We start from the raw sequence: 24,694 nt of genomic DNA on the forward strand, positions 1-24,694 counted from the left end.
AAGGCTAAATCCTTCTTTAGCTATACAAGTCAGAGTTTTTTCATTATTACTATTAATGTGAAGTTGAGTTGCGTTTACTGTAGCACATCTACCTCTACCCAAAATCCCAGTCCTGCTGTTGTAAATGGAGCCTTCCAGCATCTGAAATTATTCAATACATGTTCAACTTTGCCTGAAAACGTTGAAGAAAAAAAAAAGAGGAAGACACAAACTGTGAGTCAGTTTGATTTAATATTTCACCCTTTGCAGTGATCCTGGTGTAGTCTATTTTGCTCTCTTGGTGCCCTTTGTAGAGGGATTAAAGCAACACAATAGACCACTAAGGAGGCCATGTTGAAATACTAATTGTGCATTTTGTTTTGTGTAGCTGGATCCTGTAGGAGGAATACTGTGGGTGGGATGTATGTGTATTAGTCCACATGTAATTTTTCCGCCCAGCACGCAATGCTAAATCCTGCTTTTATACAGAGCAGGTTGTTCTCTTTTTCCTCTTCCTCTGCTGCTCTCACTTATTCACTCTGCTTGTTGTTACTTCCCTATCTTTAAAGTTTGCTATTCGGCTCCTCTAATTTTTATTATTTATTTTGTCATCTTACCTGCTTGTCTGTGTGCTTCTTCCTCCCTGTGCCTCTCAGGCTATAGCTGTGCTAATTTCCCTCTATTGCTGTCGCTGATTTCGCAGCTCTTGCTGTCTCTGCATCTCCCTTCCTCTCTTTTGAGTGTCTCTCTCTAGGTCCTTTATACTTTATACTACTTTGTTATATCACACTCTCTGCTGTCATTGTCTCTCAGGAACTCATTTTAACACTCCTCCCTCACCCCTCTCCCATTGTCTCTCTCTTTCTTCATCCCCACTCTTTCCACTTACTCCTGGGTCCTCACCTTTGATTTCCTTCTTACTCCATCTCTCACTGTATCCAGCCCTCTGACTACTTCAGTTCTTCGCTTCAAAAACAGAAAAACAGAAAAAAAAAGCTCTTGAAAAATCCTACTCCACACACCACCTCCAGGTGCGGATTGTTTTTAATGAATCCAGCAAACCCAAGGCTGAGAACTGACACAGTGATAAATTCACATACACTCCCTGCATGCACCAGTATGCACAGCTACACTGCTAGAAGAATTTCTGTGTATCGAGCGAAGGCAACTGGACTTTTGAGAGGTTGAGAGGTGAAACAGCTCCAAGAAGCTCATGCCACTCAAGTCACCCTGGTATAGCACTTCACAGGGTATGTGAAGAGTTGTTTGTGCTGTAATTTTGTGTCTCTGTTTTCTGAAAAAGAGTGGCGAGGTTTTAAAGTTCATGATCACTTTTGTTTAGCCGCGGTTCACAAACCAATGGGTTACAATCCAGTTTGAACAACTTAGTCCTTTGAAGTGAAGGACCAATATTACTAGACTCCTCCTTGACATGAAGGTAAATACATCAATCTCAATATAAAATTCACATTACATATGCACAAATCTGTCAGCCTCTACAGATCAGCTACACAACAAGCAGATTAGCAATCAGATCCGATGGACTACTTTGAAATGAATGCATCATATCTTAGACAGCCCCGCCCATTATTTCTCTCATTCAGACACACAGGTCCCGAAACCCTATTAAACTAGCATTACCATGCAAGTGTCAAGCCCTCTGTCCCGCGCCTGAGACCGACATGCATGCACTTTACCAAGTCGCACTGGTGATTAGTGGGTGTCAGCACGTATCACACCCCCACTGAGCACACGTCTTCATAAGAATGTGGTTATTCATGATGGCAGGCTGCTTAGGGGATAGCTGTTTGAAACTGAAATCATCTAGAATTACACTAAAGGGAACTATTAGCCAAGTGAGCTCAGAATGGAGTCTATCTGATCTGTCTGGACATGCAAATGCTCTGCACAGAGAATCTTGGCTGAAAGGCAACACTTACGACACCTCAACAGTGGTCAAAACAGGTCTACTGCAAATTAGATACACTTAGCCACTGCCAACATTTGCATTCAGATGTGTCATGCTTTGATTGGGCTTCGAAAGGATGTTTCATTATGTTTGCTGCAAGCAGATGGAAATATTGATAAAAGGAAGGCCTTTTTACAGTGAGTGAATCAAGCAAGAAATTCAGTTGTTAGAAGCTCATAAAATCACTCTTGTGATGGGAGGAGATGTAAGTTGAATACAGATCACATCTTGAAATCCTCAGTTGAAAAGCAGTTGAGAGATGAGTTGTGTTAATTCTTTTGGCTCTTTGTGTATTTCCAGGTAATTCCAGTTTAATGAGTTTAGGCAACTTGTTAGTAATATTTGGATTCATGAGCAAAGCAAAACTCAAAAAAAACTTAATTCCATTCATCCTGTGTTTTCTCTCTCCATCCTTCCCTGTCCTGTTCTTCTTTCCTTAACCCAACCAAACCAGACCCTTTCTACTTATGCTCTAATATCTCCCTCACCTATCTACCTCTCTTCTCCTGCCGTCATCAATCATGATATCTAAACGACCCTTCCCTCATCATCCCCCTAACTACTCAGCTCCCTCCTCACCTTGTTGAGTGTGATGACTGCCTCTTGGTTCACTCTGGTGATGTTGAATGTGTCCCCAGTCTCCCCCTCCAGTATGGTGTATTCCAGCTTGGCGTTCTCGCCGAGGTCGGCGTCAGTGGCTGAAATACGCCCTATTTCAGCACCCGGGATGGCAAGCTCGGAAACAGAGAAGGACCACATGCCTGCGAGAGACACATGATGGCAATGCATTAAGGAAACAGTCTACATCATTCATTAGCACTGATAGGCCTCATTTATTGGTTAAACATTTCATGTTGTCTTTTGAACTGTTTTCAAATAGCTTTTCCCCACCTGTGCTGAGCTAATATGTACAATATTTCCTTCAGATAAAGCGCCATTTAATTTAACAGAACGGAGAGGATGAAGGAGAGAGATTAAAGGCAAGAAAGGCAGTATGCATGTTTGAGCGCTCAGCACTGAGATCTTATTAAAAGCCAGGTAAAATCATAGCCAGGAAAGCTGCTGTTTAAAAAGTAGCTAAATTAAAAAGAGGCCAGGATTAAAAAAAAGAAAAACAGAAAAAACAGAAGGAACAGATACAGGAAAAGCAAAGATTGCTTGAAAAGTCTTCTTCAAAACATTCAAACTCCATGATGTTAGCTAAGTACTCATCACACACTTCAACTCTTTAGTCTGAGTCCTGCGTTTCTTGCGAACAATATTAATCACCACAAGACGCTCTTTCATGTTGAAACTTTTCCTTTTAGTGCTGCTGCCATTGAAGAGGCCCATTTTGATTCCTTTTTCCTGGTTTAGCAGTTCATATCAAACGGAATGACATCACCGACGATTTACGTGCTGCACTTTCTGATGAAAATACAGAGCACCACACAACAATGGACCCACATTACCGCGTAAAAAGCACCACACAAATACTACTTTACTCCGACCGAAGACACACACATCATCCACTGGCAATACTGACAAGACTAAGTATGGTAGCAAAGACAGAAATTGAGCGAGGGGTGAAAAAGCAAGATATCACTGTTTGGCTCGCACACAGAACAGACAGGCTCATTCAAACAGTGCTGTTATCTGCTCAGCTAAAGCTAAAGGAATCAGATAGACCTGTAAACACGAGGGAGAGAACAACGTCGCACAAACACATTGGGTTGACAGGATAAAAGATAGCCAGCACTTCAACCAGACAGTATCTGGGCCAGCATACAGTCAAATGAGTTCCTGCAAATCTGACAGCATCAGAGCCAGACAAAATGTGAGGTTATTTTGCTTTGTGGATCGGTTCAGACATCAAAGCAGCATCAGCAAGCAAAGTTATCACTCACTGTGTGTGTGAATTTTGTGTTTTTAATTCTGGCGATGTCCAATCGCTGGCGCAGGCTTCCCTGCTAATAATTACCAGTTTTACAATAAAGAAAATTCCCAGGGGTTTCTCTCTGCCTCTCTCTAACACCAAAACAGGTTAGTTGTCGCTGCCTTCAAAAGCTACCAACAGGACTGTTTGATATGGTAATCCTCTCTGCATTAAAACATTTAGTCATCACCTTTAAACATTTTGTTTCCTATACTACAAAATCATGTCTGTAGTGGTTAAGTGCAAGCAATTAAAACCACAACATCAGCTATGATTTTTATAGATGGACTGCACTTATGCAGCTTTCATGGTCTTTGTTTATTCAGATCTGCATATTGGTTAACATGAATGTAGACAAGTAGTGACTGACACCAATCAAGAAGCTAAATGTGGCATTTTTAAAAGGACTGGCAAAAAATTGCTAACAGGTGGTAGCAATGCTGAAGTGTTGACTCTTTCAGTATTTTGTGATTATTTTAAATGTATTAAAATGTTTATATTTGTAGCGAGTTCCTTTGAATGGACACTCTGTAAATGACTGAGTTTTAAAGTTTTTGCGATTTTGCCTTGTCCATTCAATCTGCCTGTATGTACTTAGACACACGTTAATACACTATTTTTCTACCAAGAGCAGAAATTTGAACAGTTATGTTACACCAGGGACAATTTGAGTTTAAATAGCTTGCTCTAATGTATTTTTGCAGGCCACCAGGGAGGGAATAGCACTGCCAACCATCTGATTAGTGAACCTCCTGAGCCACATCATCCCTAAAGTCATTAGTCCAGGCCACCAATCCTCACCCAGACTTTTGAAAACGAATGCGGGCTGAGTTGTTAAATTTCCAGTGGGAAATGCCGTGGTGCTCCTTACAGGCCGTCTGCCGATTTTTTTTATTTTTATTTAGTTTTTTATGGGACGATTGCTAGTTTATTTGTGGGAAGATTGTTCGCATACATTAATCATTAATCAAATGAAAAGATGTGTGCACCAGCTTTTGCAAAAGCTAATTCTCACCTACTGGTGACGTTGAGACAATTTGCACCTTTTCCAGAATTTAAGGCAAAAAAGAGCAAGAACAGTGCTTAAAATACAAAATAAATTAGACCAAATATAAATCCAGGAAATAAAAATTATTGGATTAGCCACCCCTAAACAGAATGGGCAAGCTTGAAGAACTCTTTAAGTAACTGTGACATTGTTATTAACTGCAGTGGAATTGCCAAGTTTGGCTATAACCATAAAAAAGTAAAAGTTACTATTAAAGCTAGACACCAAGGCTCTTCAGCTCAAACCCTTCACACAGTTACAAAGGCTTTGCATGAAACTACAACATTTGCATGGCCTTACAAGGTGAAACGCAACCAATCCTGTCCTTCATCTCACAAAATGTTTTGTTTGAGTCAAGTTTCATTTAATTTAGGATGAAATACTTGATAGTCACATTTAGTGGTCTTAAAAAAAAAATATGGCGCAATCACTTTTAGATTGTTTAAACATGTTTTTTTCCACTATCTCTGTTGGATTCTTTTCTGGATATTGTTCCCATTTACTGATTTTGACTGGACAAAACATGGACTCATCGATAAAGAGATCCATCTAGGAGATTAATTATTTGCTGGTGGTTTTAAATTAAATACATGACCAATGAAAATAAAAATAATAAAGAAAAACAAGCAAACAAACACTCAACCACTCTGCAGCAAGGGTGAACAGACGATGCTGCATCTCCAGCCTTTTTTTAATCAGCTGAAATACAGAAGTTTGCAATTGATGAGTCAAATTTTTGTTGTTGCGCTAATATTCGGATGGAGAGCTCTAAAAAACACAAAAGCCAAGGCTGGATCTGAGGAGATTAGAGCAATTTCTTTTTCTTGATGAAGAGGCGATCAAAGCTTTAGACATTTCAACAAGCTGCCTTTTCTAATCAAATCATTTCCCTGCTATGATCTCACTGTTTACCTGAGTGCCTCCTAATAACTGCCGTTTTATTAACTGAGGGGAAATTCTCTTTATTAGTGCTTTCCGTTTATGGCAGCTGGTATATTGGCTGAGATTTTTTGCCAAATGATCCTAAGCAGAGATTATATAAAGACTGCACAATTACACAATTCATCGCTGACTTTCAAATGAGATTTGTTTTTCAGAATTGAATAAGTGCTTAGCTGAGAGCTAGCACCACAGCACCTTCTTTATCAGCAATGGTGATGGCAACAGTAAGTGCATTGCTCAGCTGATGGCTCTAAAGAGTACTAATTGACTGCATCACCATGTGCTACTCTCTGCTCAACTGCTCTTTAGCCAACTATACTTCATTTACCTCCTGGTGAACAACCGCTTCTTCCACCCCCATTTACAATTTAGCTTCGCTAGCGGAGCAGCGTACCCTGCTATCTGGAAAGTGTAATGTACAGGATGTAATGGCTGGTTTGAAGTTATACACTAATGGTTTGCGAGGGAAAAAAAGCAGGACTGTGAAGTGATTTAAGGTCACTTAAAGGCACCACAGATGAGTGCGATGAGGACTTCATAGCTTCCCATAAAATGGTCTCCCACCGTGCTGTGATTCATAATTAAGGAAGTATTTGTCTTTGGTCGTCACTCTCTGCAAGCCTGAACTCTGATGTACGCGTTTCTTCTCCACCTATGTGTACTATCAATTTCCTGCCTTCTTGGCTGCCGCCCTAAATCCCCGGAAAACACGGCTGACACCTGTTACTGTTCCAGAGCCTTTGGACGATTCACACTCCGCCACCAGTAGTCACCAGTAGTTTGACTTAGTTGGAGCAGTAGTTAGAGCTCAGAGCACACGACACTGGCTCTGTGGATGTGCACGATCAGATTTTTTTTTTGTGTTGTTTTTGACAAACGTAGAGTCCATGGATGGGTTTAACATGGGCCAGGTGTTAAACTTTCAGTTTGTCTAAACAGGGAGAAATTTTAAATCACCTTGTTCATTCTATACAGGCTCAGTTTAGTCTTTGACAATTCTAGCAGCTAAAACTCATTTTGAGGTATAAATTGCTTTGCTTCATTTATTTATTTTTTTTGATCGCGCTACCTGCTCTTCAAATAAAAGTCATGATTGTTGTTTCTGTGTGGATGTCTTTCAGTGTAGTTATTTGTGCTAATGTTTTAATGTAAGCTACGTCACTGAGTCTGGATGAGTTATACAGTAACACAGTGCATAATACTCGCTCAAAATAATCACTATGACTGATTGCTAACATACTTGATTTAAAACAACAAACAAAACACTGACAGACATGCAAACAGATGAGTCAAGTGTGGAATAAAGTTTTTGTCCTAATCCTTATTTCACAATATTACATTTTCCCTCAGGAAAATAAATAAATAAATAAATAAACAAAGTGCTGCAGAAATAACATCTACACCATTTACAAGCAGACATATGTAACCAGTCTGCAAGTAACATGGCTAAAAAGCCTTATCATTTCCTTCAATTCTTACATTAGGAAACCTGACACGTTCCTGCAAAAGGCAGCACACATCCAATTTCCTTTCAAATTCTTCAGCCTGATCAACCTACTTGAGGAGAAAATTGTTTCAAACTTGTAAGAGACAAATTTTCATGCACTTTCGAGAAATTAGATGTGGAAACAGCAAATACACTTTTTTGATGCTTGGGTTGTATCTTATCAGTCTCAACCCCAATGAATGTTCACTGACACAATGTTTTATTTGTTTTCCTGAAGCAACCACTTTCATCAATAACAGCCAAAGGAATTCATGGTTAGATCGAGGCTCCAACATCAATTGGTTAAGGTGGGGTAAAAATCATGGTGTTAGTGTAATATTTAACACTCAACAGTGACTATGAAATGATGCACGTTCACAAGATCAACACATAAATAGTAAAATATTTGTGCTATTGATGCCTGAATTAAACCACATTCAAGACTCTTGTGTTGTCACGTTTGCACACCTCCCTCCTATATAATCTAACTATATATAATATTGCCACCTAAAGAGGTAAATGACAAAACAAATAGGGTCGAGGGGGTTTTTGAATGTGCAACTTATCTAAAAGTAATCTGGCAAAATTAAAACAAAATCTGACATTTTACTCCAATAATATTACAATTACATCATTGTATTAATAAAATGAGAGTCTCAGCCTTTGCAGCAATGTGCAATTTTATTTTGGACCATTATCTCCTTCGGGCTTTCCCACACAGCTTATTCACAGCTGCTTTTACATGACAACGTATGAAGAAATGGATTTCCCAGTTTGTTATAGACTTCACTGGTCTATGCACAGCTGTGACCTCAACCCTATCCAGCACCTTTGGGATGAATTAGAGCTCTGACTGTGACTGTGCCAGACTTTATCAAAAAACCATCATTGCCTGACATCCCTAATGCTCTTGTCCCTGAATGAGGACAAATCCCTGCAGATCATGATGAGAGTACTTTTGTTGTGGCAGCATAATAATGCCCATGGCTTGGGTGGAACATTTTGTGGGGTTTTATTTTTACTTACTAGAATCTGTTATCGAGTTAATATTGCATGATAACACATCAGAAGGTCTTGAGTGACACATACGAATGCTTTAGGTGAATATATTCTTGTACCCACAGAGTGCTGGAGCACCCACATGGCCCTAACAAGGGTCTACTGCTGAAAGGAACAGCGTGTGCCGTCAATGCTAAATGCCAGTTTATGTGGTGTGACTACCATGCCTACCATCTGGGACTGACATAGCACCAGAAGGCTGAGACGAAGAAGGCATGAACATAAAAAGGCCTGTTGCTAATGAGATTGCAAATTAGGAAAGTTATTTACAAGTCAGAGAGTGAGGCTTGTATTGATCCGGGCTATCTTGTGGTGAGACCACAGCACAACAGCCTCACCCACACCTGCATAGCAAAATGCCCAAGCCTCCTTTTCTCTCTCATACTCTTCACACACACAGAGGAGTGACATCAGGGGTGTGTGGCTGGCAGAGCTGGCTAGGCCTAGTCATTATCAGCTTTCTGCTCACTCAGGAGAGCAGCTGGCAACATAAGTGATACATCATTTCCACCAATGATGGACTTGGGGAATTAAAAAAGGGAACCGAGGGGAGGTGTTGGATCAAGCAAAGGAGGATGGAGGAGAGGATAGTGAAGAGGTAAGTGGCAGGGAGTGAATCCCATCTCATTTAGCGCATAAAAAAAAAACCATCACAAAGCAGCTTAGGTGCCTCGTGAAAAATCTCACGTATGACAAAAATAGGGATGGGGTCGGGATCTGTCCAGTGCTTTTGTTTGCACAGGTAAAGCTAATAGAGCAGGCTGTGAGGAACCAGCATGGGTGCATTGGTTCAATGCCCCATGTCTGACTAATACAGGTGCTTCCTGCTGAGCTGGCCATAATGGTACCAGAGAGAGAAGATCGAAAGCCCTCCTGTGCAGGATTTGGACACTACTTCACAGTTAAGAAGACACTCTTTACACGTCTCTTTCTCTCCTAGCCCACATCGGACTGCCCTGATTCCCCTGACTGTTGTCAAACTATGGGATATGGGATGTAAGAATTGGCCGGGGACTATGGCAATGGGATGAATGTTGGCAGGGGGATAAGTGGGAAATGAAATGAAAAGACAGGTGGTGAATGTTAATTAGGAAGGGTGTCACTTAATACAGATTTGTAAGTGGTGAAAAGACTCCCAAAATGAGAAATGGACAAAGGACTGGGAAGGATCTAACACCCTGAGGAGGCAACTATAAAAGGACAGTTTAAATGTAAAATGCTTGATGCAACACAAAAGGGATAGAGATGGTGGGGAGAGAGAAATGCAATGGATGAAAAAAGCAGCAGGGAAACGCTTTTTGAAGATGAAGTGTGGACTGTGCTGTGAAAGCACTGGGGAAGATGGGGGGGGAATAAATAAATATATAGACGAATAGAAGCATGTGATGCTGCCACATCTTATCTGAAGCTGTGTACGTGTTTCTTGTGATGCCAGCGGTGGTGGTGATGAAGGAAGGCATGAAGTTAGGGGAGTCATTAAAAAAATGTCTAGCTGGCTAAAGCGCACGCACTGGTTTTGAAAATAGCCTGAATAAAATCTGCATCCGTTTAGAGTGCACGGGGGTGGGGGGGTAAGCACTCATACTCGAGAGGGCTTAACGGAAAAGGCCAGAGATGCGGCGAGGGAGGATAAAGGTGGCAAGAGGGTGATTTGGACAACTTCTCAGGCGGGAGAGGCAGAGAGATGGAGCGCGAGCTAAAGCGGGGATGGAAACAGAGCTGCTGTCAAGGCAAAACATTTTTATTCTTCCCATACCACAACTTGGTTAAATGAGACCACATGCCGTGAAAGTGGAAGTGAAAGTGACACCCACTATCTCGTTGCTAATGAGGATAATAATTAAACAATGTTGTTTTTTAACTTCACTGGCTCCAGGGTAAGCAGTACACAACCCTGTATGCTGCTGTTTAACTTTCCCTGCATGAAGAGGAAGGCCATTAGCCATCACTGAGCTCCACTCTAATGCCATATAGAGTAGGAGGAAAAAGCAAGTTGTGCTTGAGTGTGTGTGTGTGTGTGTGTGTGTCCATTAGTCGGTGACAGGCTGTGGTTGCAGGTCAGCGTGGGTGCAGCCAGGTACCTAAGTGCAAACTGCTCTTAGCAGTGGTGACTTCATCAGCCTTTGTTTCATCAATTTCAAAATAAAGTCATGCAGGTATGGTTGTAACATGTAACTTATATAATGAAGCATTCAGCAGCAGCTGCAGTGTCATTATTTTTTTTAGGTCATGAACGGTATGTTCTCTTTAAATGAGATTCAGCTGCAAGGTGAAGAAAAGAATGCTGTCACCAGCTCCGGTCTAGCCAAGATTTCAAGTAGCTAAAAAGCTTTACTTTGACAAAACGACAAAATGCTAGAATGAAAAGAGGATGGCAGGCCAGCTGACTGCCTGAATGACTGGCTGGCTGATATGACTAAGAGAAGGGAAAGGAGAGTTTGCGTCTGGATCAAACCAGTTAAGGCTCATTGCTGACATTTGCCTCCACCTGCTAGACATTATGGGGGAAGAAAGAAAGAGAAATGTGTGGGGAGAGCTCAGGGGAAGAGAAAAATAGGAGAAATACAGCTCGGGGGCTGAGAGGAAATGAAGAGCTGTGAGTGAGAAGGAGAGGGAGCGAGAGAGATGTGACTGAGAGCAATGTCTCCAGCAGTGATTTTACTGTCTATTGAAGCAGAAAGCACTGAACTTTAGATGAAATATTAATACGGAGCAAGAGAAACAGAGGGATAGAGAAAATAAAAAGGATAAAAAGCATGCCGGTATTAGCCACCTCCATTTTAATTAGTTTCTCTTTTCATTTCATTTCCTCCATCACTTATTTGGGCTCTGAAGATGTCAAACTTAATTAGGGAATAACAATTATTGGAAATTATTGCCTGTTACCTAATTGTTTAGGTTATCGCCATAATCATCATTACTCTTTTTGCAAATGCAACCGAGCATTAGAGCCAGATTAAATTAGTCAAACAATTTTAGGAATCAAACACTCAATTTCCCACCCCACCTCCTTCAAAAAATGTACCAGCACAGAGCAGCAATATCCATAGGTCAGGTTTAATTAGCACAAGGTGTCCTTCCCGCCTAGAGGTATAGCCTGCCGACTGGAAATGGACTTTGGAAATGGACAAAAAACAAAAAGCATCAATTTGTGACAATGATGAGAATAAGCCCTTACAGGAGGAAAAGCTGCAGAAGAGAACAAGAAAACAATTCACCAAAGTCTAAATTGGATATTTGTGCAGGCCTGTTTATGTTCAGTGATTTACAGTGAATGCATGCATCATATAATGGCACTGGCTTTGGAGGATGCAATCAGGGCCCGTATTTATAAAGCCCCTCACAATTACTCTTATTTACGAGCTTCACTTTCGGCTAGGGGTGAGGGACTGCTCCTCAACAGAGTGTGAAGTCACTGTTTTCCAACAGTTATGGTCCTCCTACTGAATGTGCTTGAATCAGTCCCAAGGGTTACTGAGCTCTTCCTCACTTCAGCAGACACACAAGTCGGTGTTATCTAACTTGACAAAGTTGATGAAATCCGTTTAATCCTCATACAAAAAGAAGTTTTGTCCAGTTCAAACTTATTTTCTATTTAAGACTGTGAAATAAATATATGCCTAGGTCCATGATCCATTAGAAGAGAGGGGAAGAAGAGAATCTGAGAAAGCCTGTGAAGTACAGAGAATGTGATTCATGACTGTGAAAAGATGATCCTTATCAGGTTCTAATAAATTAGTAACTGTAATGCATTGCGGTTACAGTGATGGGCTTTGAGATAAACTGGATAGAACTGGAAGATAACTGGTTATTGCACTACCCAGAGGACGAAAGTCAAACTAGGCATTTATTGCGATTACTTTAATTTTACATATCTTAAAGTAACAGCTGATAATCTCTGCAGATGTTGATAACGCCATGAATATGAATTCCCAGGCTGTAAACTAAATGAATGTCATTTGCAGTAATACAGATACATCTTCAGCACTTCATGTGGAACAGATTTCTTTTAGAGACTGACCTTCCCTTCTTGCTGTTGTGTGTTTTATGTAAAGCAGACTTACTCTGCATTCATGCACAGTAGCAAAAGTGAGCCTGGAGAAAACTACACTCACAATTGCAAGGGTAGCAGCTACAACATGCTTTGACCACATGGGAGCTGTCGCACTGCCCTAGAAATACAATGACTCTGCAGGCACACTGCTTCAACAGTACAACACTATATAGTGTCCACGTATTCATTTGAAACCATGAGTGTGGATGTTTCTCTTCCTTTTCAAGCCGGTGAGACTACACATCTTATCTGAAGCTACGGGGTTAGGTTCAAGACACGTCGTCTGTCCTACATTTCCCTTCAGTCCTCTTCAAGTTCTTACTCTGAAAGATGCATTTTTTTTGGTCATTCACATCAAATAACAAGCCACTCCTGCATATTAGTAACCGATTAAAACAGCTGGACGACTTGGCCTCTTGCAAGGGAATCTGTGGCATCCCGCAGGGTCCATCTTGGCACCATATCTGTCTCCCTACAAATTTACTTTCATATCTGTTCAGCCCTCAGAATGATCATCTGTTTACCCAAAGCAGGAGGTTTCATACCTGGCCTTGCCAGCAGTTTTGTATAAGGTATGAGCATGCAGACCTGAGGCGATTCATTTTGCACCCTAGAGAGAGAGTAGTTTACCCACTGCCGCTTTTCTGACAGAGACCGTATAGAGAGTGTGAAGCAGCTTAAAATATCTGCAGGAGAAGACGTGCGGACCTGCTTCCAGTTGCATTGTGAGGAGCCTGTTGAGAGGAAGGTCAAGAGTGTGGAGAAAGAAGGAAGCGGATGGCAAAGACCTCAGGGAGCTTGTTCTCTCGGCTGCTCAGGGATCCTCTTAGGGTTAGGTGGGGATTGTGCATGTTCACCCAAGTGCACATCAGTGTAGCTCCTCAGTGGAAGGGTATAAAGGATTTTAAAAGAGTCTCAGAAAGTGTTTGTTTCTGTCCAACTTCTTTTCAAGGATCCTATTTTGATGGGCTGGGGTTTCAAGCTGGATTTGCACTCCCGTATACCAACATAAGATGAAGGCTTAAAAAAAAAAAAAAAAAAAAAAGCACCCAAACACACAGTGACGTGAGACAGATAGCAATGGCCCACCACACACCATCGAGGATGTGCCGCTCACAGTCCAGTGGCTCCATTCATCAAGCTCGACAGAGAGAAAGAGAGTGTGTGAAAGAAGAGGAGGTGAAGAGAAGTAAACAGGGGCTGAGAGGTGAAAGGTAACGTTGCAAGACAACAGCAGAGGGATTGAGTGCTCGGGCACACAGCAGGTACAGGTAGGAAAGCACAAAGCAGACAAGAAGAAGAAGGAAAGAGTGCTAGAGGAAAAGGCAAAGAAAGAAGAGTGTAGATACCAGGAAGGTTCCCATTAACATGGAAATCATGTTGTCAATCATGGGTCAGTGATGGCAAAAGGAGAATGGCTTTAGGTCCTATTATTGCATGTGAGGGGGCACACTGCCAGGTCAGATGAAAAAGTTAACAGTTAAAAGTTTGTTGTTTTTTTTTTATCTTAATTTTACTTTAATTAATACATTTTAATCAAGATGGTTTCTTTGCAGCCAAAATCCTGTACGTTCTACAGAAGCAAAGGGCCATGGCATTGCTGGAGAAAGTGTGATGGATTCACCTAATTTCCAAAGAGGCCTGAGCTCGTACACTGAGAAAAGACAAGAAAACAAGGACAGAAATGGCCCCGTTTCTGTGACTTAATGAAGTTTTAAATTTCCCTGTTTTTCTTTTGTGATGGCGGGGAAAGTTGTGAGAGTGACAATTCTTTAAGTGTGGAGAATTTAAGACCCTCTCGGGCTTCCACAAGACTGGATTGCTTGCATGTAGGTCTATTGCAAAGCTTGTGTTGTATAGAGCGATTACTGCACGATGAATCTCTCCTCGCAGGCTCTTTGGGCTACACAGGATTGTGGAAGAAAAGCTCACCAGGGGAAGCTCTGCCCGCAGATTTCTCACAGGAACCTACTGATTTGATGTGGCTATAAAGTCGGTGGAAAAGCCTCATTTGTTTGTGCATGTATATGTGCTTAGAAAAAGAGAGAGAGTGAGGCAGAATAAAAAGCCACTACCCACAAGGCTGACTGACCCTAATACTTCAAAATTCACGCACCTGCCGGACACACGACACCCACACACGCACGCACACATAACAGAATTAGTGGGCTGCAGCAGCATTCATACGGAGAGTCTGAGCCTGGAAGAAGCAGGCAGAGCTCCATACCATGCCGCCACTGACTTCAGGGCAAAGGCACGTCTATAGCAGGCCTAATTGTGCGTTGCGATGCGAGGGAGCAGATTCAGGAAAGGCTTTTCATGCCTCAGTGCTATCTGCCGCTCCTGGGCTGGCTGCAGCTATAGATTCATTATATGTACTGTATCTCAGACGGTATGTGCTCGGGGTGCAAGCATGTGAAATCTCTCAGCAGGTCTTTCAAATTACAGAAGTAACCTCACTTGTTATTAATTAATTACTTACCAATGCAAAACCTTTCCCCTTTCATGTTTAAGTGTTTAGCGCATGTTCAGACATATGCATGCATACATGAACACACACTCATCTGACACATCAGGGCTGAGGAGCACAAGACGGGAAACTTGCTCTCTTCCATTTGCCAGCTTCCTTTCAGCTCAGTGTGAGATGAGGTGATTGTCAGCTGGCCTGATTATCACTGTTGCCATAAAGCCATTAGCTTTACTCTCTATTTGTCTGCCTCCACCCTCACCCCTCCCCACATCTCCACATCGCCATCCTGTTGTCTCCCCCCTCCCTCCTTCACGCTTTGGTGGACTTGCCCCCAGGACTCGCTTTCATGCATTTTAAAGAGAGCCGGCTTCATGTCTTTATCGTGCCAGTCCAAACAATGGGAAACGTTGTGGTGTGGGTGGCGATCATTGGACAGGACGACAGGACGTGGGCGATCGCGTTGGACCGGATTGGCCTACGCGCAAGTCCCTTAACTCTGATGAGCCCATTACTAGTCAACAAACGCACATTAGTCATGCCATTTAACTAAATTCATTATCAATGCCCTATTGAAGAGGACACAAGCTATTTTCGATATGCATTGGATGTTATTTATTTTGATGCAACTTCTAAAAAGGGTATAACAGGAGATGATGTAGGCTGATGCCAGCAACGGTGGTAGTGTTGTGTAAGTGTACCACTGTCATACAGACAGAAGTATGAAAAGACAAAGAAGCTGACTTCCTGTACAGTCAAGCTCTCATCTTCTATTAAAATGATTTCAACATTAAAATTGCACAATATATGATTCATTATTAAAGAACGGATGAAGAAACCTTGATGGCCAATATTAACCCCTGGAAAGGAAATTACAACTTGCCAGTGCACGCAAATGTTCATTAACAATAGATACAGCAGTTTATAGTGAGCTGTGAAAGTGGATAGCTTGACAAGTGGGATTTCTCAGCACAGACACTTTCTGCCACATTGGCTAAAAATGATCTGTCCACTGAGGGTGTTTTTAAAACAGGAACAGATGGAACAGGGCTTGATAAGGGACACGAGGCTACTGGGTGTGCAGAGCACACACTGAGAGAGTGGGAGTCAAGAGGCTGCATGGATGTGTGTGTTTGTGTGTCTGTGTGTGGAGGGATGTATGCGTGTCTGTGGGCTTGAGGGGAGATTAACACCATCACCTCCCTGTCTCCTCACCTGACTGATCGTCAAGTGTGCACAGATGTTGTGTGTGTGTGTGTGTGTGTGTGTGTGTGTGTGTGTGTGCGTGTGTTTGTGTCTGGTAAAAACTACAAGAAAATTAAAAATAAAAGATTCCAGGAGATGAAGCAGAAGCTCTAGCCACAAATAAAAAGCATGCAAATGGTTACATTATAATGATCTGTGAGTATTCTGTTAGTTCTCCCACTCATCTGTCTTTGTTGTCTCCACACCTTCTTGCCTCACTGAAGGACATACCTTGACTAACCCTGAACTCTATATTTCCTTCACTCCCGCATTCCCTTTCTTTTACATTCGTTCCCTTGTCCCCTCCCTCTCTCCTTAAGCCTCTTCTCACTCATTTCACCCATTCCCTCTTTGCTTCTTCCTCCTTTGTCTTAGTCCACTGACATCTTAATCACACTCTTGTTTTAGTGACCCCATATTTCTTTTTCTCTTGCAAGAAAAAAAAAAAATAAGTGCACCCACGTCACAAAGACACACACACACACACACACAGAGGAATATTCACATTTTCTCGCACACGTCTAACCTTTCTCTCATTCTCTCTCCTCCCATTCACAATCTCTCTGTTACACTCTTGCTCTCCAGGGAAATGAATTAGTGATATTTATGATGAAGCCCTTTCAGAACTATTCCCTCTCTCTGTCTCATCTCCCTGGCGCATAAAATGACACTGATCTTATCGACGGTACCTATGTAGTCATCTGTCAGCCCATCTATCTTCCCATCCATCAAAGCACTGGGAGAGTGATGGCTCCCTCAATGTTTTTATATGGGACCATTGGCAAGCCAAGGTTGTTTGGAAGCCACATAAAAATGGGAAGCAGCACCTGCGTCTCTGTCTGCGGATTTGTTGCCGAGCAGAGTTGTAACAATTCAAATGGCTCCTGGAGGCAGAGAAATAGGAAGCGAAAGTTTTCAAAGAGCCCAAGCGATGACACCCTGGGTGCATCTGCCTGTTTCTTTGTGGCTAGTTAACGTAAAACAAAGTGCTGTTCAAACTGTCACGCCATAATGAATACTTTTTTGCACTTCAGTTTCATCTTAACTCTTTAAAAGAGGCATGGTTTGTGTGCCGATCCCATATAAAATGCTGAAACACAAAAAAAGCAGCACAGAGTGGCATTCCTCTCTCAGATGTATTTCAACTTGAATGTGGCTGTGAATCATCCCCGAAAAGTTTTGAAATTACAGCATTCTAATGAAAGCAGAGCTCATCTTGTACATAAAGTAAAATATTTACAAGCCAGAGTGTTTTTAATTATTCTCTTTATGCTTTGAGAACATTGGATTTGAAAACACAAGATTCCTTCACAGACATCATATTTCTAACTTTTGAGTGGATTAGATTTACTGCTGTTGTGAACGGAGCGCTGGTGTAAGATAAAAACAGCAGGGGGATCAATGCGTATTTCAACAAAATTCCTTCACAATAAATCACACCTCTTAACCGCTTCATCTGCTGAATGATGAGAAAACATTAAAGCATGGTGGAAAAGTACTTTAAGGTTTGTGAACAACTAACGTACCTTACTGAATGCATTTCAAATGAGATTTAAGAAACCTTTAAAGAAAATTTTAAGTAGAGATGTCGTAGAGATGTTGCTAATGTCATTTCTTCTTTTCCACATTAAAAATACCTGAAATTGTGTGTAGGGCACTGACCCAACATTGCCTATTAAAAAAAAATGTAATAAATGAGTGAGTGTGCTGTCTGGAGTGTCCCCGACCGGCCTGGGGTCCTTTGGTTCCCTTGTCTCTCTATGGGCTAAAGCTCCTGTGTTTTCCTGCGTGTCCTTGCATGGGTTGGACCTGGGGCTGTGTCCTGGGCGGCGGGCGCTCAGGCTCCCTGTGTTCTGGGTGTTGCTGGGTGCCCTGGTGGCTCGGTCCTGACCTGCCTGCTATCCTGGGCCAGGGGTGTGTTGTACCAGCTACCCACAGCATCCAATAAAAAGCCATAGTATATATATATATATACACACACTCGCACACATACAAGGTGCACAATTCAGATGGCATGGAAAATCCTGCAACCAATGCTCTGACTGTTGATGTTGTTGTTGTACCCCCCAACTTCCCTACCCTGTTTTCATTCTCTCTTTCTATCCACTCCTCACAGTTGCTTTCCCATCAAACCAGTACCATTGCCAATAAATTTAAACACAGAGGGCGACAGGAGGACTATGTCAGACTCCTTCACAGAGTAAAACTGTTTTAGCACAACAAGACACCAGGAAAACTCACACTGCCTGCCCCAGCTGATGAACAGAACAGGTAAAGAAGAAGAAAAAAAAAAAAAAAAAGTTTAAACCATCTACTGATAAAGAACATGTTAGGAAAGATGGAAGTTTTTTTGTCTGAAATTGGTATTTCATACGCTGCTGTGAAACACTTTAATGCAAATAAAAAGTCCTCGCTAAGATGAAGAAAAATGGTTTTTAAATGAGGACAGCAAGTGAATTTGTATTAGAAATTTATAAATATTTTCAGGATTATCCTCCACAATGTGCAAAGACTCAGAGTTGGCTTTTAAAGCTAACCACTCATTTAAGACAGAAAAAAAAAAACCTAAGAAAGGAACAAGCCTTTTATTTGGACAAATTGAATTAATTCTCTTTCTTCTTCCAATGTAAAATTCATTTCATATTTTGCACATAGTATATATATATATATATATATATACACAGTATTTTTAGCAAATCTGTGCTGTCATAGTTTTTTAAGCTTTAGCCTAAAATATTTGTTTTGTTTATACTATTGCACATACTTTACTGATATACTCCAATATTGCGCATCTTCTTCTACAAGAGTATCTAGGTCATATCAATTTTTATGTTTCTAAGGTGTCTGAACTTTTTCCTTTTTTTTTATCTTGCATATGTCATTTCCTCAGATGTCACCGTAGAAATTGCTTCAACTCTGAGAAAATATACTGTATTTTTGTATAATTCTGGTACTGAGCTCTGAAAGAGGCGAGACATTTTTGTTGATAATGTTTTCCTGAAGAAATCCAACTACAGTGACTTGTTGATAAGACTGTATGTATTTTATCATGTGATACTATTTCAGTATCAGTATTAACATTATTTTCAAGTATTAAGGTTTCCAGAGGAGTCTTCCTCTTAAACAGGGTGGCTGTCCTCCTAAATAACCCACTTTTTGAGGTTAGAATAAAAAAAACCTTGTAACTTCTATTAAATTAAGTGCTTGTCTTTTTTTTTTTAGGTACACTTCATTCCATTGCTCATGCCTCTATTCCAATTTATCCCAGTGAGAATTCAACTGTGCTATACACACAGTCATAAATTATTCAGCTACAGTAAACATGGAAAAACATGTCTTAATAAATGACTACATGAAAACAAGAGTATAGAATTTCATCTCAGCCCAACAAAAACACTATAGCCCCACTACAAAGCTGTATGATGCTGTGAAAGCCCATCAGCTTAATTTCCCTACGGATTACCGCGGGACTAGAAAGTCATCTACTGTGCCTGTCCCGAAGCTTCGTAACAGGAAGCTGATAATATGAGATGTGATTTGATACCTAACACCCTTGTTTACTCTCAGACAATTAGCCAACCATGTATTCAACACTGCACTACAATAATTAAGAGCTTAATCAGGCAAGGAGTTGATGTGGAATGAGATGGTAATATAAAGTCCCCTTTAGCACAGTTTTCGCATCCATCTGCCTTGTTAACTACACATTTTGGGGAAGCAGTAAGAAAAAGTTTGTCTCTTCTTAGTCTGACATCCAACAAAGATACTAAAAATTATGACTTGTTTCGACACTTTGTCCAAATATTTGTCATCCTAAAATGTGTAAAAAGCACTGGTACCTTTAAAAATAATTTCATTTGATATGGATGAAAACAAAATTAAAGCCTTTCTTGTGCAAAGGAATGCAGAACTAACATCAAAAAACATGTTGCTGTCCAAATACATTTGGAGTGCGGTGTAAGCCATTTGATAATGAGACCCTAAGGAAGTGGGGCGAGAGCGTTATGTTTGCCAACAGAGCCTCTGAAAATATCCCCCATTTTCCACTTTTCATTTCACAAAAAAACACAATGGTAGCCTACTTTCTCTCTCCTATACTGCCTCCTCCAGGCATAGGAAATCCCCTGACAGCATTCAGAACTGTACACAAAACAAACCCACTTATTTTCCAGAATCATATTTTGGCTAGGGAGAAATTCTAGGGCAATGTGAAAAGACAGCCCACAAAGCAGGCCCATTGTTTTTGAATTTTGTTAAATGTACAGCTGATACCTGGTTCATTCCCTCGAGTGTAATCCTCTCCCTCTGGTAAATGCCAGGAGGAATAAGCAGTGTTGACCTTGGGAGATTTGAGGGTGTCTTTTTAAAAGCCCTGGTGTGTAATTGAGTAGAGCGACGGGATGGCTGGCTTTGATGGTGTAACCACTGTGAGTGCGTAAAGGAACACACAGACCGAAAAAGAAAAAAAAAAAACGCAAACAAACCTCAATAAACGTGGGAATATGTGGGCTTTTTACACAAGCATATGCATGTAGACTGCAGCAATATCCTCTTCAGTAGAGGCTACAGCTAAGAGGTTTGGGGAGACTATGGGGTTTTTTCGGGCAGCTGTTGGATCCTCATCATCCACACCACCCAGAATGAACCTTGTTTTCCTCCAAGTAGCCCTCTGGTCCTCGACTTGACTTGGTCAAAAAAACCAGCTTTGATGGGGGTTAAACACAATCAACAACCCTCCCACACTAGGATATCATTAGCTTATTTTGTCTGTAAGAAAAGCCAATGGTCAAATGGACTAGAAACTATCACTGCCTCTATGAAGCCCATCCAGCTTCTGACAACTCTGTGTAATGTTCACCTACTCCTGCAGTCGTTAGATGATAAGCTATCATGTAATATTTCTTATTAAATTACACATGGAACTGGTTCATTCAGTACACTAGAACACTAGTTTTAAATAAAAATCAAATCTGTGTGTCATTAGAAAAGCAGCAATCAATTTTCATTTATAAGGTACACAGTGTCTTACGAAGCTATAGGGGGTGAAAGTCCAAGTGGCCTGTTATTTTTTGGGACCGATGTCTACAGATTTACTGGACTGAACATATGTGGTGGGTAACATGCATGTTGGAGTCTCTACTATAGAACTCTTGAAATTCCCAGTGGGATGTATCTATTTGCAATAAGGGAGCAACAACAGAGTAGTTTCTTAGCGTTATCAGGATGGGTGGGAGGGTGGAGCATGAGAAATGTGCTGTGTCACATTGCAGGGGCTGTGTGACTCAGAGGACATGGCTTTCATGGATTTCCACTGCAAGTTAAGTAAGTAAGGACGGGCCTAATAACTTTAGGCCCTCGGTTTTCAAGGTTACACAGCTGATCAGATATCCAGTACTTGGGACACTAAATGTAAAAGTGTAACTCCAAGAACAAACTGGCTGTGGTGATTACGGAATGTCTTGGTTTTCATTTTAAGACCTATGTTGACAGCCTAGAGCAGACACACTTCATGCATCACATGATCTAGGGAATTGTGATATTTCATATGTGATATTCCCAGCTAAAATAAACTGAGAAATTACCTGCTGTCTTCATTCCTGCAACAAAACATCAATAGAATATGACAAACAATTACATGTAATGAATATGACACACATATTCTATATATCTTGTTGCATGGGGCGGCAATTTAAGTGACATTCTGACAAAAGTAAATAAAAAAAAATATATATATTAGTAATGAAAAGAAATCCTGCATTCCAGTAATTTGCAATTTAACCAAGAAACACTTAACTGTCAATTGCAGCAATGCAGCAAACGTGGCCAGCGTTAACATACACAGTGACACAGCCGCCATACAACACGTTCCCAGCAAAATCATTGGACGTGCTCACTGTTGTTTGCTGCCTTGTTATGTTTATTACCAGTGAGCAGCAAATCATGGTACAAGTCAGGCCAGGGAGAATCCATCCATGAGAGACTTTGCTGCCCAGGAAAAGACAGCTGCTTTAAAAGACACCTCAGTTCAAGACAGCCAAGTTACTTTAAATACAACAATGTGGCGCCAGGATTGGGACAAAGCTACTGTTTCAAGTGAAAAGAACAGTGTTCTGTTGGAGACTAGATGCTGATTTCTCCAGTTAATCAATATGGTCTGTAGCATTGTGTGGTGCAGGACAGTGTCTATGAACGCCCACACCTACACGAACACACACTAATATACACACAGGTGATTGTGTGTGTTTAGAGATGGGTGTGTTGGAGTCAGAGAGGAACTCAACCAGCTGAAACCATTTGATTATAATCAAGACTTCAATAAATACTCAAGTCTGCCCTAGAATGCTGCCAGGTCCTAGACTCTGCTTCCCATTAGGGCTGTGGTGCTTTAAGCCAAATTCATTGCCTGTGTTGCACTCCGGTGTTGAGGTTTTGTTGCCTGTTGTCCCAGTACTCTTCCTGTTCTTGGTCCTGTCTGTTCTTCTCCCGAGGGAGTCTGAGAAGGGACAAGTCTGAGGTTGGTCAGCCCTGCTTTTCCAACCTCAGACTTGTCCCTTCTCAGACTCCCTCGGTTCCAAATCTGGGTCTAACTGCCCCTAGTTTAGCTCAGTTCCTCGTTCTCAGCTGCTTGAGCTTCCCCTCGCCTTACCTTATCTTTGACCTCATTCCTGTTTTATCATCTGTCCTACATCCCCTCAGACAATTACTTTAAGCTGTCTTTCCTCAAAGGTCTGAACCTGTCATATCTGCCCTTTTGGTGACTCTGTTTATTATTTCATTTTCATATTACTTATTTTGTGTATGTTTGTTTTTATACTTCCTGTTGCTATCTAGTTTTCCTACTGTTGTGATTGCCTGCCCCGTCCTGATGCTTTTTGTCTGTGTGTAATTATCTCTCCCTCCCCGTGTATTTAGTCTCTGTATCATCCTGATCCAATGTGTTCCTCTTGTGCTGAATCCAGCATATGTTAGTTCCTGAGTTTTCCTGTGTAGCTGTGGCCTGTGTTTATTTGCCTATTGTTTTTTTCCTGGACACCTGCCTACTACCTTGTATGTACTTGGGTCAAACTTTTTCTGAGCTGCTGCTTCCAACAGCCACAAAAGCATATGGATGTCTTGCATTCAGATTTATGAAGCAGCCTGTAATGCTAAAATCAATGCTGTGCTTAAATCCCGAGCTGTCAATATTTTCAGTCAGATGTGAGATATCAACCTCATCACGTGCCTTGTTTTAATTTTGCACTTTCATAAAAAAATGTGCACATGGCACGCTTGGCCAGAGGTGGGTCTTTCACATAGATAATCGAACCAGCTCTCTTGTGGCTGACTGGTTTGAGCACATGCCACATTACCACAATGTCTGTGGTCTGAATCAAGCCAGTGTCCCTGTTTGCAAGTCACACTTTTTACCTTACTGCCCAGTGTTTCCTGTGTACCTTTTTATCAGCTTTCTGGAAAAAAAGATAGATGGATAAATGCTGCAGAACCACCACCTTGTGGTTGTATGCTTCTCCCATTCAGCCTTGTTTCTGATTTTCATTGTTGCTTTTTACATATGAAATATAAAGTCAAACATTTGCATGTGATTTGTCATTATTGCTTGTTATGCCCCAGTCTAGGGGTACCTAGAGCATAACATGATAAGGTCCCATCTTCCCGAAGTCCCAAGTAGCCACCGATGAAACAATTGTTGTTGTAACAATGGATAGGATTTTATTTACTTATTCAAGTGCATTATGCACAATACATACACAAAGATAAACTAAAGGTGAGCGCTAGGCTTCAGGCTGAACCAAGGCCAAAAAACAAATAAAAGATTCCTAACTATAAAAAAAAAAAAAAAAAAAAAAGGCTTACCTATCCAAAACTACTCAAACAAAAGACAGAGGACTTACTTCCCTACCTAACAGAAACAGGAGAAAACACCATAAACCAGAACTAGCAGTCTGCCCCTACTGCTCACAAATTTGTATTGATAAGCAAAGCAATCTAGTGTGTCCGGTTGGGAGAGGGGGAAGATGAGCAAATTCCAGCTGCCACCTGACGTCTGCCACCTTGCCTCCTTTTAGCTCAGGTGGTTCTTGTCGTCAGCCTATCACAGGCCAGGCTGGAACTCATCCACCAATCGGCTCATGGCTATGGCACACCACTGTTTACATATTGAATGGAACACAGACACAGGGCACACACGCGCGCACACACACACCAGGTTCAACCCACACTACCACCTACCTTTAACAAACATAATGACCCCAGTCATAACATGCTGTATTAAAGCTTGAGTAATGAGCTAAAAGTGATTTCATAACCTGTCCTTTGACCTTTAAACTTGCCCACCAAAATCCCATCTCCTCTTTGACTTCTACCAAATTTGAAGCTCCCTCAAGGCATGCACAAGGCCAAAACATGTTCTGTAAAGTCTTGACCTTTGACCACCAAAATCTACTAACTTCCCCCTCAGGTCCTAATGGATGTTTCAGCAAAATTCAAAGGCATTCCTGAGACATCATGTCCACAGGAAAGGCATCCCAAT

The 24,694-nt window shown here is 41.3% G+C and overlaps 1 protein-coding gene across 1 annotated transcript in view; it reads right to left on the reverse strand.

The window, feature by feature from the left end:
• Window positions 1-24,694, reverse strand: part of cdh24b (cadherin 24, type 2b) — a 163,586-nt gene that overhangs the window by 38,258 nt on the left and 100,634 nt on the right. The window contains exon 8 of the mRNA XM_029524683.1: window positions 2,528-2,709. Coding sequence (XP_029380543.1) covers window positions 2,528-2,709 — 182 coding nt within the window. The remainder of the gene's footprint in view (window positions 1-2,527; window positions 2,710-24,694) is intronic.

Source organism: Echeneis naucrates, chromosome 17 (genome assembly GCF_900963305.1).
Source record: "Echeneis naucrates chromosome 17, fEcheNa1.1, whole genome shotgun sequence".
NCBI lineage: Eukaryota > Metazoa > Chordata > Actinopteri > Carangiformes > Echeneidae > Echeneis > Echeneis naucrates.